Source organism: Lepisosteus platostomus, chromosome 9 (genome assembly GCF_059453375.1).
Source record: "Lepisosteus platostomus isolate fLepPlt1 chromosome 9, fLepPlt1.hap1, whole genome shotgun sequence".
NCBI lineage: Eukaryota > Metazoa > Chordata > Actinopteri > Semionotiformes > Lepisosteidae > Lepisosteus > Lepisosteus platostomus.
Genome location: NC_142619.1, coordinates 24,579,523 through 24,596,225, shown reverse-complemented (window position 1 = coordinate 24,596,225; position 16,703 = coordinate 24,579,523). Strand labels below are relative to the sequence as shown.

At 33.5% G+C, this 16,703-nt stretch overlaps 1 protein-coding gene across 4 annotated transcripts in view; it reads left to right on the top strand.

The window, feature by feature from the left end:
- LOC148654663 (phosphatidylinositol phosphatase PTPRQ-like) overlaps window positions 1–16,703 on the top strand; it is an 87,967-nt gene that overhangs the window by 68,375 nt on the left and 2,889 nt on the right. For 2 of the 4 annotated variants that reach the window (XM_088647253.1, XM_088647250.1), the window contains 10 exons: window positions 608–707; window positions 1,360–1,488; window positions 6,087–6,131; window positions 9,158–9,184; window positions 10,112–10,193; window positions 12,610–12,700; window positions 14,329–14,405; window positions 16,019–16,153; window positions 16,244–16,369; window positions 16,477–16,625. In XM_088647253.1, coding sequence (XP_088503379.1) covers window positions 608–707; window positions 1,360–1,488; window positions 6,087–6,131; window positions 9,158–9,184; window positions 10,112–10,193; window positions 12,610–12,700; window positions 14,329–14,405; window positions 16,019–16,153; window positions 16,244–16,369; window positions 16,477–16,625 — 961 coding nt within the window. The remainder of the gene's footprint in view (window positions 1–607; window positions 708–1,359; window positions 1,489–6,086; window positions 6,132–9,157; window positions 9,185–10,111; window positions 10,194–12,609; window positions 12,701–14,328; window positions 14,406–16,018; window positions 16,154–16,243; window positions 16,370–16,476; window positions 16,626–16,703) is intronic. The other 2 variants (XM_088647251.1, XM_088647252.1) reach the window with 2 other exon arrangements.

Genomic DNA, 16,703 nt, shown 5'->3' with positions numbered 1-16,703 from the left:
GACTAGTGGACTAATCCTGTTCTTTTCTCTTTTGTTTGATTTGTTCTATTGTCTTTAGTGTTTGTTTATTTACTATTTGTAAATAGTTATTAATTTAAAGTAAAAAAACAATATGTGTATTTTAAATCTGGGTTCTCAGAATTAGCAGTATTAATGATAATTATACCTCCATGATGTACAGTACTTTAAAATCTCCTTTAAATCTAAGATGAAAAGGTTTGATTTGATAAATATATGTATAAACATGCATTAGTGTCTGTTTTTATTGTGTTTTAGAATAGTATATTAAAGCACTACACTCTTTTACCCTTTGTCTGTAAATTGTTTATAAAACAACTCTACAAAATGCATTACGTTCACATAATATGCTTCATAGTACAGTATGTATCATGTGTAAATGTTGATCACTCTATATTGTTCCATTAAAAATGACAGCAAATCGTGTTTAGATGTAAACTTTAGTTTCAGCTCACTGAGAAAATGAGGTTTGGATCCTCCACAACCTTTAAATTACCAAGCTGATACATACTGCACGACTGAAAATCCTTGGTAGATGTTTTTCTTCCATTCTACAAGATGAAAAAAGTTCTTCTTGTTTTCCTTTCAGCTGACCGTTTGTTGAATCGAGATGATCAAATAATCCTCGGTGTGGTTTTGTCCATTGTGTTAGCAGCTTTTCTTGTGCTTGTTATCTATGCTTTTGCAAGGTAAGCTGATATGCTGAGTTTTGTCATTAAACATGTAACATGAACCTCAGCTGTACAGCAGAGCCAAATATTTCCCTTGATATAATGCCGATACTTGATACTGACAATTTCTATAGCCCAATATTTCATAAGGATTATGTGCATGTATATGATTTACATTTTTGTCCTTGAAACTAATTACAGATTTGTATAATGTATCAGATGTTTGTTTTAATGACAAGGTTATATTATGTGATTTTTACTAGTTATTGAGCATGATATGCATGATATAGATTAATGTCAATTGCCATCTGAGATATTGAACCCTACATTTGGGGTTACTTTTGACTTAAAAGTAATTTCTTTCATCTTTCACTGAATGGACCACCACAGCGAAGTGATTCAACACAAACTGACATATAGCAAAATAGAGGACTGTGAGTTTTTTTTCTCTAAAAGTAAACTAAAAAAAAACTAAAGCCTTTCAACCAAATGTACTTATAATACATAAAGTGAAATTGAAGTGTTTAGTGACTTTGGCTTTGCATACTCAAAAACAAATATCTGTTTTGTTTATTTCCAAGAAAATCATTGTGAATGGGATGGTAAATTATCAAAAATTCTTAGTACTTTATTAAGTATCAGGTATTTACTGTTTCTTTTTCCAACAAAGGATCAGGCAAAAGCAGAAAGAAGGAGGAACTTATTCTCCACGGGATGCTGAAATAATTGACACTAAATTCAAGCTTGACCAGCTGATAGCTGTAGCAGACCTGAAAATGAAGGAGGAGAAGTTAAATCGGTGAGTAGGTTTTCTGAGGGTAAAACAGTAGCCCAGACTTTCCCAGCCCTGACCCCTCTGTGACATCTTACCCCCCTTTTTAACCAGTTCTGTATAGCGGGGTTTATTTACTCAGGCTGCTGCACTCCACTTTCAAAGCTGACCCCCTTCCTCCAGTCAGTTCACAGGACCGTACGAGAAAATCCTTCATTTGGAATAATGAGCTTCAGAATAATGAGGGTATGGTTGTCCTACTGTAGCTAGCATTTTTATCGGAAACAGTAGCATATCCACTCCAATATATTACTTTTTCATTCAGAAACTTGACTCCAGTACACTGGATTTCTATAGAAGAGAATAATTGTGTGGCACTCAACTTTTTGATAACAAGACTTGTGATAGAGTGATATTTGCTGGAAAGTAATAATGTTATAATTATGACTAACACTAACACTTTGACATTTATCTGATGAGTCATGGAATCACCGTTTGAAGTTGCGGTATGCTTCAGAGTTTGGTGGTCACATGAATAGAAGGTGGGCATCCTAATGACGGTGTTATGGGCATCAAGGTGTTCCTATACAGGTTGTGTAGAATTCATGACTGGGTTCTGTAAAAAAACATTGAATAACATGTCTTTTCTAGGCAAGTGCTGTTTATTTTATGATATACACAGAAACGTCTGGAGAAATTCACAGGGGTATATGTCAGTACCCATAAATAATGTCTTACCAGAGTTTAGAAATAATGCAATAGATAAATTTAGAGTGATTAAACCTGAAGATTCTTGACATACTAGAGCTTTGCATTGTGGTTTTCCTCTTTTATTCACAGCCATCCTTTGAGAAAAAGAACAGTAGTGTGTACCATAGATGTAACAGAGGGAATAATGTAGCTTATTCATGTCCCACATGCCCCTATTTTTTGCACTTAAATAACCTGGAAAAGAATTAAAACTTTGAAAAGAAATACAGAAGGATAGAGAAGGTATTACAATGTTGAAATATGTTGAAGTATTTTTTCATTCAAACCATAAACAAAACCAATGATTTTCAGTGTTTTATGTTACGGTACTGTGTGTAACTGAAGTGGTAACTGTGTTGCAGTGGCCTGAATTGTAGGGACAACAGAAATAACCTTGGAGGTTTTCAAGTCACAGCCTCTACTGCACTGCATTAGAGCAGTAATACTGTTTTTACAGTTTTTGAAAGACAGAAAAGAAATGGGACTTCAGTACCGTGTCAAAGTATGGGGACCAGTTGCACTGGCAAGATCAAATTAATTTAGCGTCAGATGTGATTGCAGAATTGTAAGATAGAATCACAGATATTGGGAGAAAATATAGTAATGTTTTAAGACTAGCTGTAACTGAGTTCAGTCTTACCATTGGTGAATTTGGGTCATGGCTTGTTTTAAATACATTGGCCTGGGAGCTGTTTGAATAGTATGGTTGCTGCATAAAAGGAAGTTTTCTGGTGACTCTGGATGGGATATTTTCAGACAGGTTGATCACTTGCCATTAGGATAGTTTTGCTGTCCATCAAAAATACATTTAATCAAGCTGCAGTTTCCTTTTTTATGGAAAAATGTGGCAATGGTATGTGTAATGCCCAGCCACTGTCAACAACTCTTGTCAACAACAGTTTTCATCTAGTAGGCTGCTTCATTAAATTTAAATATATTGGTATTGAACATTGCATTAGAATTCAACAGTTTAGGATTTCTAAATGAGTATGGAATGCTATAAAACTTCTGATCTGACTTACACAGGGCATTTTAAAGGAAAACATCAGCTAAGCCACCTCAAATCAATTATTCTAGTTGAAAGAAAATTTACTTTTTATAGAATCATCTTTTAAGTGGAAAAAATGTGAAAGGTAAGGAGAGGTAAAAGAAACATCATATTCAAGTCTGGGTATTCATGAACAGCAGGGCAAGCATAAAACAAGTAGTTATTAAATAAACTGTACATTTAACACAGTATCTGTTTTACTTTGACAGTGACCCCTTAAAAGAGAAAAAGGTTATGGTTAAATACCTGTTACTTTATTTAGAAAGATTATTTGATTTTCATCTGACATGCAAAAAAATGTTTTATCTCTTTACTGTATGTCTTTACAATGTTCTTATTATTTCTTAGGTGATCATTTTTGTCTAGTTAGTAACTAGTTTTCTTCCTTTTGTGTTGCTTTTTCAGTACAGTTTATGGCCTAAAGTATGGGGATGACAGAAAACTCATTGCAGGTTTTCTTGTCATGACTACTGTAGTAGCCTACTGCATCAAGGAACAGTAAACTAAACCCATGCATTTTAGAGTCTATGTTTTTAAAAACAAAGCCTATTATGTGGACCATGACCACTCTTGTGCTAAAACCAGAAAATAAAATCCCATTGTGATACCATTATATAATAAATGGCATGTTCTTAGCATGTGACTTTGTATTATTCTACCAAAACAATTTTGTGACTAAACCTTTGGAACTTCAATGTTCAATTTTTCATATGACTGAAAAGAGGAATTATTTCTCTGGCATCATGTGATATGGATGCCATTATGATAAGCCCTCTCTCGGGACATATAGACTATTGTGGCAATGAATGGTTAGAATGGTAATTAATTTGGGGTTTGAGGCCGAGAATACCATGTGCTAAAATTTCAGTGCCCTGCTGTTGTAAACTGTGGGTGGTATGGAGATAAAGAACAGGCAGTGTTGTTTTGTTTTCCCTTGGTTGTTTTTGTGTCAGTGAGCATCATGGAATACTGTGGTGTGTACAAGCCTGTGCAGGTCTGTGGAACCAGTAGGTTGCCGTTATGTGTCACACAGGCATCAGGGACCACAAGAGGAGCTAAATCAGGGAGGCATCTGCTGCTTTATTGGCAGCCTTGCAACTTGTGTGGCACACATCCACCTGTGCTCACATGTTGTTCAGAGAGTGTCATGTGTTAACTACTGACTGAGGTCAGCCCACTGGCAGCAGGCCTTGGTAGTACATGTTCATTGTCATTAAATGGTGTTACTCATGGAATTTGAAACAAATATCCCTCATTTGCAGAAATCTTTCAGAAATCTCTGTGCAGTGTATGAGCTTTAGTTCCTATTTATTTTTTGGACAGGAATACAATTCAAATATCTATCCTATGATTATATTGTATATTCCATTCATACAAATTAAAGTTTTCAAATGATAATTTGTGTCTTTCATATATATTGTGCAGTATGACTCTTAATTTCCTCCTTAAGTAGCGAACATTATCCTTATATAGATTTTTTTCAAAAATAATATTCAAGTGTCTACTGTCCAACGTTGTTTTAATTAGGAGTTAAAGTTTGCTCTGTACCAAAAACACCATGAACACAGAGCTGCAGTGTTTTTTGTACTGTATGTATTTTATGTACATACTGTTTATGTTTTCCAAGACTGCAGTGATAAAACTGAGCACTATTATATCTGAAGGAGGTGGAATGTCAGCAAAACATGAAAAAGTGAAGAAAATATATATAAACAAATTGATATTCATTGATTATAGACATATTCATCTCTCAAAATGTATAGTTGGTATAAAGATCTTGCAGCATCTGCTGCAGTGGTTCAATTTATATCTCTACAGGCATTGCACATTGGGATGGTAAAAGTACTGCCTATTCTTTCTGGCTCAGTTTGGAATTGCAGCCTCTCACATGTCTGGGTAGAAAGATGCACATTCCATTTCTTAATGATGGACTTCATTGTACCATGTTATGATGACTTATTTCAAAAGCTCCTTGGAATTCATGATTGGTGTGTCATATTATGTGACACATAATTTAGAAGTTTATTCTGAAGTCTTGATTGCACACATGACTTTTTTTTAACTTTCAAATGAATCTTTTGCAGATAAACATATAGAGTTGCTTTAGCAAAGGACTTGATTATTTGTACAATTGAGAATTTTCTAATTTTCTTTGAACATCTAATCTTTTCAAAACTTCAAGCTGTCTCATTTGAAGTAGATTGTGTAAGTTGTAAATATCAAGTCCTGTTTAATAGTGTTATGACTGAAAGCTCGAATGGCAGCTGGAACCTTTGCAGATGTATGATCACTTATGCAAGGCTCTGGATTTGAAAGGTGTCACAGAGGTTATTCTTAAGTTTTAAATGCTTTTGCTACTGCATAATGTGAGACTTTACATAAGATCTGAAGACTAAGCATGATTTAAAAAAAAAAAAGACAGATCTTACCAGTTTATCAGTTTGGATCCCATCAAATTAAAACAGGATAACAAACCTGATTATAAAAAGAAGAATTTTAGCAATAATTTGGCACATTTAACTACAAAGTTTATATACAGTAGCTTTTCTGTTTTAACTGTGCATGCAGCACTTTTTACTTTCACTACTGTAATTATTATTCACATTGAAGGAAAACTAAACCAAGACTATAAAATAACATCATGCAATCTTGTCTGTCTTGCACCTTACTTTGACACATTTGACACGTTTTCTGTTTTCTCTATTAATCAATTTGTGCTTTACCTCTTTTTTTGTTGAGTTTGGATTTTCAAACTGTGCTGCCAATGAAACAAAGCACTGCACTGCTTTCACTGCTTACTAACCAATTGCTGGGTTTATATTTCCAGGTATTCTTCGTTTTTCTTTAGACGGAAGGAAATATTTGTCATCCAGTAAGTTTCCAAAATAGTGCCTGCCATTGATTTGTTTGTGTGTTACTGTGTGTTGATCTAGTGATTTAAGGATTGACATAATTAACCAAAAGTAGCAATCTTTAGATTTACAGCTTGTTGGAAATAAAGGAGTCACTACTTACAGTAGCTTCAGAAATAATAGAAATTGTCATTATATATCCATCAGATCAATTCTTATCAATATATCTCTTTTATATATGCAATTTGATTGGTAACATGGATTTATTTGGAAAATTTGAATAAAGTTCTTTTAATGTGACTTTTTAATTTCCAAATCTGTGTCTGTATCTGCAGAGGTGTTTTGCCATGTAAAGACATTTTTTACTTTTGTAAAACATTTTTAGTTTACTTCAATTTAAGTGAGATTGCTATTTGGCTTCTTTAAATCCAAATCCTAAAGAAATCAATTTAGTAATCTATACAGGAGATAATGACTCAAGGTCAAATGTGCTAATACCTCAAATGATTTCTGGAATACATCAATACTGTAATGCATTGAGAATCCTAGTGTCTTTACTTATTTAAACACCCTTGTATATACATCTGAAAAAAACAAAATTACCTTCCATTGTCTGCATTTTTCCTTTTCATTGAACTTTAATCCTATAACTTATTTTTTATTTAAATTACATTAATTTTAAATATATACGATATAATATGATACACTATATTTTTATTTGATAGTTTTTAGAATGCTAGGTTAAATATTGATTAGTCAGTTTGGGTATGTCATTTTGATATTATTATATCAAAGTTCCCTTCCAAGAGGAAGGAAAATGCAGATAAAAAAATATATGTGCATGGAAGACTCTACAAAAAAAATATCTATATTTAAAAGATGTATAACTGTGTCCTTAAAGAACCAAGCCAGTCATGTTGAATGACTTTTTATTTGTAATTAGTAAGTATGAGTCATCTCCAGCTGGCTATCAATAAAAAGATTCTGAAAAAAAATTGACCATGAACTTACCCACATGTGTCTAAAGATTTTTAAGTAAAACAAATGATCCCAACAACTTCACTACAATAAAAAGTTTAGATCTTTTTCACTTTTGTATTTTATTCAATGTGATGTTGATACATGACTTGCTATTTTTACCCCTCCAAAAATGTTAGAAGATAAACAAATTCCTGTCCAAATGACATTATCAGTAATTATTACAGTTACCAGTTCAAAATGAATGATATTATAGGAATAAACCAAAGCACAAAGTATTTTAATCATTCTGTAGTAAGCAAAAGTCAACTCAGTGCAAGTCCTTGCCTTAATTTTTTCATGATGCAGAAGAGGCATTTTGAAATCAGTGAGACACATTTTAACCTTTTAGAGAACACATTTCAGAATGCCAGCTACTTCTAAAAAATAGTGCTACATGCTTTTGTTTAGAAGACTGTTAGATGTTCTTTAAAATATAAATTATGGATCCAGTTGTGAAGTGAATGCAAAGAGCTATGTATATAGTCAAAAAAGCCTGAGCTGTGTGCTATAAAGAAGGAAAACACATACGTTATATTATTATTAATAATAATATTATGTTATTAATATTATATGATTAATTATTATTATTAATAATAATAATAATCACCCTCTTGTTTACTGTTGTAATGTTAGTGAATGTTAGTCCTTAGTATTGACAACAATTTTACATCAGCCAACTTTACATAAACATTACATAAACCTATATCTGGAGTGTCAAGCAAAAAAATTCTAATATTTCATTTCCACGTCACATTGAATCTTTATTATCAGATGTCAGCAGATGTTTAACTTGAGAATTGAGTTGAGAAAAAGCCTTCTTGAAAGGCCAACTTTAAAAATTCAAGACACTAAAGTACTTTTTGCCTTCAGCATAGTCACTTAACAAAAAATGTTAAAGGGCCCTAGTGCTGAAACCCTATGAAATGCATAGTTCCAAAATTGCATTGCACTGCAAATAATCCTTTGCTTTGAATCTGATCTAGATAATCAGATCTGATCTCGATAGTAAGGTATTCAGATATTTGCTTAATATTAGCATTTTGATTGGTGACATTACTATATCTGTCTAGGGCATTATGTGTTTGAGAGCAGTGCATTTTATGTTGCCATCCAAATTCAAATTGCCCCTAGCAGTTCCCCCATGACTGTAGGACTGTCAACAGAATACATTCCCCTTGGGCAGCAGCATTGGCACTTTGTAGCCAGAGCACATAAGATCTCAGAAGCTAAGCAAGGCTGTCCCTGGTCAGTACTGGGATCGCAGAAATGAAAGGAAAACCCACTTGCTACTTCAAGTGGAATTGGAGGAACAGTAGGCAGTGCTTTTCCCTCTGAGGCAGAATTTCCAAACCAATGTTCCAGTATAGGAAATGGGAACATTGTACTGTAGAAGGTATCATCCTTCTGCAGAGATGTAAATTAATGGTACTGAATGCTTGATTGAATACTAATGATGCCATTGCACCTTTTGAAAAATTAGGAGTTTAAACACAGGGTCTGATAAAAGGGGTTTGAGGTTGTGCAATCTAGCCTTCCTAAACTTCACACTTAATTTAAATGGTAACTTACTCTTAACCTATCCACTTGATCTGTTTATAGTGGGGCTGTTGTACATCACCCAGATAGTTCCTGTTGTACATCACCCAGGTAGTACCACTTCAGTGGTGAATGAAGTGGGGTCCCTTCCTGTACTGTATACAAAGTACTTTTAACTCTCATTAACTAACAGTATGCTGTCGTCTAGTCACCTAAGATGATCAATTCACTATCTTAAGAGTATCTGTAAAATGTTAAAATACCATTGAACTTGATAGTGAAATTAATGGTGTGAGGTAAGAGGATGTTCCTCTTGTATTCATCCTGCTCTCTCTGTGTAGTTTCAGGCTATGAGGTGAATTCAGAATAGTGCACTAACTTGAATTTAACTTGCTTTACAGTTTGAAATACTGTACATGTTAAAAATGCTAATGCCTATTTATGACAATGCTTTTATTTCACTATGCTTTTCTATGACCTTTGTTTTCAGGCTTCTCAGTTATAGAAAGTCACTCAAGTAAGTTGGCTAAAGATTTTACATGTGTGCCTTCTTTATACGTTATTTTTGTTTGGATGTTTAAGTTGGAAAGTGTGACGGTTTTGGGAGTCCATTACTAGGGTCTGCAACCAAGCTCAACATAAATCATAAGGGTGTGACTAATTGCATGGTAACTGGAGAAAGGCCCTCTGTCTCTCTGGGGTGAAACCTCTGTGTCTGTGTTTTAGCTTGGGAAGGAATACAGGGATGTTTAAACTCCTTGGGGTTCTGGAAGCATATCATAATTAAACAGTGAGGTCACTGCTTTATTTTTCTTCTTCTACTCTCCATGTTAAACACCAAACATAGGATGGATTTTGGAGCAGTGGAAACAGATCTCTCATCTTAAAAGATAAAGTGTTACATTTCATAATTTTACCCACCATTATTTCTACTGAAGTATTCAGGCACTGATAAGTTTCTTGACCTTCAGAACAAAGAACCCATTTGTTTCAATCAGATTCCTATCAATACTGTACATGAGAGTGTACAACAATAGTTATTGTGTGTGATTTTTCAGTTTTTCTGAACTGTTAAAAGATTTAGCAATCTTCCCTTTCTCAATTGAATCCCTTCACATGTGCGAGTATGTTGCTATTTTTGAATATTAGTGAAGGCAGTTCACTGTTACATTCCCTGACTCCTTTATTTTGAATTGACTATCCCGAAAACTCAGGTTTAAAATTCAACAGTATTCTGTGTAACTTCATTTTGCTATATTTTAGAACTTTGAAATAGGAAATAATACTTAAACTTGAATACTGTTGTTTTAAAGATGTCTTTAACAAAGCTAGATAATCTTTGGAATGATATGGAAAAGTATTAACTTTGTCTAAAAAACGGAATTAAGAGTGCACCTTGGTCTCAAGACAGCTGATCCAATTTGTTTCTGCTATTTGTTTGTAGACCTGTTAACAAGAAATCATTCCTTCAACACGTTGAGGATCTCTGTGCTAATGACAATGTGAAGTTCCAAGAAGAATTTTCGGTATGTAACCAGCAGTTGTTCCAAGACGATGTTGATACCACATGCCACATGTCAGACCCATTTCACCCATACTAGACCACCGAGAATGCTACCATTAATAATCAATACCCAATTACCAGCCTTACTGTTTGGATAGTAAAGTTACACTGATATTTGTTCTCCACATCATACTACAACCTGTTCTGAATAATTCACAAGTGTGTCAGCAAAGTGGATCCACATGCCACCTCACCATTGTGAGAGTCCACACTGTTTTACTATTGACTGTTTTTCTTGTGGTTTTATATCAAAAACACTGTTTAACTTGATAATTGGTCAAATGTTAACACTTTTTAAAAGTGTACATTATAAGAATATAGAATTTAATACAAATGAATTATTAGTGCATGGATTGTACAATTTTCTTAACAAATGTGAAAAATAAAGTGTAATATAGATTGAAAGGCGAGAGCTTTGACTGTATTGGTCTGTTTTTAAATAGTTTTACACAGATGTTATCATTTTTTTTCATCCTGTAGCTATAATCTCTGTTTTTTCAGTTTACTTACTTTCAAATTAACAATGCCTTTAAATTTAATACTAATATCTTTGATATCTCAAATGAATCATATACTTTATGTTATGTTGTCTCCATTAGGATTAGCAAATGTTAATGAAAGATTTAATCTTTAAAAGCCATTCATATATATAATATGAAATTATGTCATTATAATTTAATGAAATGTGGGAAGACATTATTTTATATGACTTTAAAGCCTTCTTATCTTCAGTGAAAATCTTTAAATTTTATAAAATTGGTATAATATTTCAAAAGCTTTGCACATTAAGCCTCTTTTAAGTTTTTTACTGTATTTTTTACTGGCTGCAGTTTTGTGGCTATCATATTATTTCTTCCTGACCACTTATTTGTTGTTTTAATATTAGAAAGCTATCGTAGCTCACTACACAGAACTAAAGTGTCAGCCATTACACTCCTGGAATCAAACCATCTATCAATCTCCAGTTAGTTTCTTTTGGACTCTTCCATTGAACATTATGGTTTATCTTTCAACAATGCAGGAGCCTGTTGTTTCTGTAATAAATTGATACTTGTATTTAACCAAAAAAAACACAAAGCAAACAGTAAAATAATAGTGCTTTTTGCTGCTTTATTATGCCCTTCTGAATCAATAAGAAATCAGATTTTAATACAGTAGTCTCTCCAGTCCCTGGACCTTAACCCCTCTAAAATACTACATAAAAAACGTAACAAAAAAAGAACAGTTAAAATATTCCTATAGTGAGAGGTGTTAAGAACTGAAAAAAACACAGATGTTTGGTGTTGCACTCCTAAATATTGCATGACAGAATTCCTAGTTTGTTGCTCTGTCATGCAATATTAAAAAGTACTGCATGTACTGTATATCAGCTCATTTTGGGAACATAGAGCAGCTTTTGATGGAAGAATAGTCAGGAAACATATAACAAACATATGTTGTTGCATTTTTTTTTAAATAAAATATATGTGTCAATTTTTGTAGTGCGAATGAATAATTTATATATGAAACGTCCCCTGTCTTGGGTGTGCACAGCAGAAGAATACATTCAATGTTGAGATTAAAAAAATAGATTTCATCTTTTGATTTGCTTATTGTAGTGTACACAATTTATACTTATAGCCTTCAACGTTTAGTGTATATGTTGCATGGTGTCTGAACAAAGTATATAATCTTATTTAGCATATCTGGAATTTTTACCAAGTATACAAAAGTTTGGGCTTAGTACATTTTTTTTTCAGGGGGATCTAACTTGGACAGCACTCACTCACAAAATGTCCATGCAATTTGGCCTAAGCAGTAGTCTGGTTTTAAGAGGCCCAGGACATAATAAGCGTGGAAAGGAGATTACCCTTTCACCTTTAGACTGAAAGAGGGTGGTCCCATTAGGTCAAGGGTAATGGGCATGTACTGGTAAGAGGAGGTTTATTCAAAAAGATGCTCATTACTGCTGGCTGTGTGTAGAATTGACCAGTGGATAAATACAGGGCATCGGTTAATGCAGCTGCCAATCTATCACTGCACTTATAGGAATAAAATCAATCAGGAAAACTAGAATTTGAAAAAGTAATAGTTTTGTTGCATTTTGAGTGTCTGATGTCTCACATCACACTAACCAGTTAAATTACGTACTGTATAAGTAAAGGAAAAAAAAAACATCTTCTCAAGTTTAATTGAACTTTGCAAGAATTACGTTGCTGTATACTAGTGTTATTTCCACCATTTCAACATTGTGATAAAGTTTAATAGGGAGAGAAAGTAATTATTATGCAGCTTGCCTTTTGTAGGTCTTTCAAGAATAAAGTAGATCTGAGAAAAACATTACTGCTGTTAATATCTGATTTCACTCACTGGAATTTTGTTGTTCACATTTGTTTTAGGAACTTCCAAAACTGCTTCTAGATCTTGCAACATCAGATGCTGACCTGCCCTGGAACAGATCCAAGAACCGCTTCACAAACATCAAGCCATGTATGTCCAGCTGAAGTTGCATCAGGTTTACGGTGGGGGGGGAGGTGAAAATCTTTCACTACACTCTCTTTAACAGCTCCAAAGTAAGGCCAACAATCAATACACCACAAACAGCAGATGCAAGAAACAAATCCCTTATATCTATTTTATTTCATTTCAGCTTTGCAGACTGAATATGAAATTGATCACTGTTACTCTCTTCTTTTGCAAATTTGTCAATTCTAATTTGTAAATTAGACTGAGAGGAAATAATTCCAGACTTGTATTAGCCAAATTAGCCATTTATATGCAATAAAAAAGTTTACCAAATACCTTATTCATTTTTTTCCCATCTACAATATACTTGAAAAGTTAGCATCCAAAAACTGTCAAAATATGAGAACAGGTTTATGATTTAAGATAAAATCATAGGAGGCAGAAGACTCTTATTCCTGTTTTCAGTGGTCCTGGTCTTGGTTAATAAGGGAAGACATGCCTTTGTTTTTGTAAGCATTAGCTATGATGTGAGATCAGGGGTGTCTGACATTCCTTTGGTAATGTAACTACATTCTATGATATTAACTTTTTTGAACAGCTGGTGGTGCTGATCCTGGGTTCTTTTTCAGAAACAGATCCTACTACAGCCTGCAGGAACTTTGTTCTTCTCATGTTAATTGAGCTACATTCAAGTTACAAACATAATACTTCACAAACAATCAGCAATCTAGAGGCGCACTCACATCTTGATCTTATTCAAGGACAAAGGTTTTAGCACTAAGGTTAAACCTTGCTGCTTTTTAATTCATTTTAAAAAGAGCCATATAGGGACTCTTCAGAAAACAATTTACATTGCTTATAGATACAAATAAGTAATACTATAAGTATGTTATCAGGATATTTCACTTTAAGCAGTACATCAGTAACATTTGTATTCAAAGAAAAGGATCATAGAAAAATAATTACAGATGTATTAAATCATATGTGAATAATTCAAAATGATCATTTGATAAAGAAATGTAAATGTGCATATGGACAATATTACAATAATGTTTTAACAGATAATAAAATATCACAGTATCCTCAGAAGTAATATGTGTTGTGGCACTAAATGCACACTTATGAGAAAGAAAACCATGCAGCTGCCTTTTGTTTTTCTCTAAAGATTAATGTTCCTTAATGTCTATTTACATCTGGTCACAAAGAGATTAGAAACAAATTGTTAAATAAATTAAAATGATATAAAATGCAGGTTCTAACAATTAAATGAGCAGTTATAAGTTTAAAACATCCTACAGATAGTTTTCTCACTGGTAAGAGCATTAAGGTTACAGTTTTTTTTTACATTTTCACATCAATTTCACACTTGTAAGCATAAAACGTTCCTGTTTATAAATCCTATTTATATTAACTATATTTATTAAACTATGGTGTTTAGGTTAACTTATTTGACATTAATTATTGCACTTTCACATTCCTTAATAAATATTGCATTTGAATTTCTGAAGTCAGTTCTTCAAATCTCATTAAATTACTTTATTTTGTGAAGAATACTGTGAAGAATGTCTTCAAGTGGAACAGAACATAACATAATACATCTCCATGATGTTAGCAGTTTGCACTGTATGAATAATAATTTCACTGTTTCCCAGATAACAACAACAGAGTCAAACTTATGTCTGAGCTCGGTGTACCAGGATCTGATTACATCAATGCCAGTTATGTGTCAGTAAGTATAAACATATTAGTGATGGAGAGATGAGAGAATTTCTCCAAGTTCTGCTGGCAATTTATTGCGACAGTTCTGTAAGCTTGGTAATGCACGGTATGTGACAAAACTCCTCAAAATACACAGTGAAAATAAGAAACTGAGAAAATGAGAGGTCATGAGAGTAAACAATTACTTCAGTCATCATTATTAAAATTCACTGTCTGGGGAGGTTTCATTGAGTTAGTCAGCATTAAATGCCATCATAACTCTTTAAAAACTACACATGTATAGCTATTAATATACTGTAACTGAAAAAGAAAAGGAAGTTTAACAGTTTATAATATCATCTGTTGTACCGCTTTTTGGTCTGAAAAACTAAAAAGTTCTTTAGGAAGAAAAATATGCACGTGACTAGATACCTAGTACTGTTTGTATTTTCCCTGCAGTAGTATCTGTTCTGTAGCATACTAAGATTCACTGGTGGTAAAATTAACTTCACAACTGAGAAGCCTACTGTTTTTTACAAGAATACATGTACAGTAGCTGATAACGTTTTTCTGGCAAATTCTAACAATTTCCAGAATTTTTTCCAAAGTAGATTTAGAACGTTTTTCTATTTAATGCCATAGAATTTGTTGGACACCAAAGAAGAACTTGTATATGGGTTGCTAGAATTGTATATGAGAATGTCTCGTTTGTACAGTGACATAAGCCACCCGAGAAATGTTGCTTGCCATAATGGGTGACAGAGAGGGAGTGGAATGTTCCACTAGAGGTATCTTGTGATTTCTGTGTGGGTTTTTCCATCCCATCTCTGTCATATCTAGAACTATTATTCTGGGTATTGTCATGTGTATTTTTATCTTCTGAAATGTAATCTCCCATCATGATGGAGGACAGTAAAAGTTAGTTTATTAAGAATGTTGTAGAAAGAAGGAAATAAATTGAACAAACAGACCTGGTTTGAAAAGACTTATTAGTGAATTACAATATCATGATTATATACTGTTCATTTAGGAGTTTATATACAGTATGTTTTAATTGATATTTTAGTCCTTTTTATTTTCATTTTCACGAATATAATGATGAATGCATGCTGAAAAGAAATAGAGGAATAAACCTATTGTTCCTTTGCAGCCTATGCACGCTGACGCAGTTACCCACCTGAACTACTATAATGATTAATGACATTATGACATTATCACATACTATATTTCTGGTAAAGACTGAAAAAATTGTTAAATGTATAGTGCATCCAATTTTATTTTTTGCATTACCTCCATCCCCTTACCCTCCAATAGATCAAATATCACTATTAACTTTGTCATTGTAACTGGAGAGGGAGTCCAGTTACATTTCAGTCATATCGAGGGAATGACATGAATTTTCCTGCCGTCAGCCTTCACTTTTGAAATGACCTTTGAAAAAGAATGGCACACTGAGTTACCGTAGATGTTCTTCTAAAGCATAGTATGCATGTGATCTGTTTAGTCAGCATATTTATCTGGCTTTAGGTAAGCAAGCCATAGTTTTTAATGATTAAAGTTAAAAGTTCACACTCTTAAGCCAGAAGTATTAATCCATTGGCTGTATTTACTCTAACTCTGTCCAAATATTTCATTCTGTCATAGGGCTATCTGTGTCCAAATGAGTTCATAGCCACTCAAGGTCCATTACCAGGCACTGTTGCAGATTTCTGGAGAATGATATGGGAGACCAGAACCAGGACTATAGCCATGCTAACACAGTGTTTCGAGAAAGGCAGAGTAAGTCATGGACAAATACTGAAACAAACCCATGACCAATTTGTCTTTCTTCCTCTGTATTTCATAATGGCATTGTGTCTCTTATTCTAGATCAGATGTCATCAGTACTGGCCTGAAGACAATAAGCCAGTTACTGTGTTTGGAGATATTGTCATCACCAAATTGGCAGAGGATGTTCATCCAGACTGGACTATTCGTGTTCTGAAAGTTGAAAGGGTAAATTATTTACCCCCAATTTTTTTAACTTCACCAATAATCTTTTATTACAGTTTTCTCTTCAGCAGTTTTTACTATCCCAGTCTCCCTGCTTCTTTTTTTTCTAGCATGGTGATTACATGGTTGTAAATCACTTCAATTTCACCTCTTGGCCAGAACATGGAGTACCTGAATCTAGCACTGCACTAATCCAATTTGTTAAATTCATTCGCGCTAACAGAGCCCATGATAACACAACTATTGTGGTACATTGCAGGTAAGGCATTCTAAAATATTTCCATAAGTATGTCTAACCTATACTGTTACAGTATTAATCAATTAAAAATGCAGAATT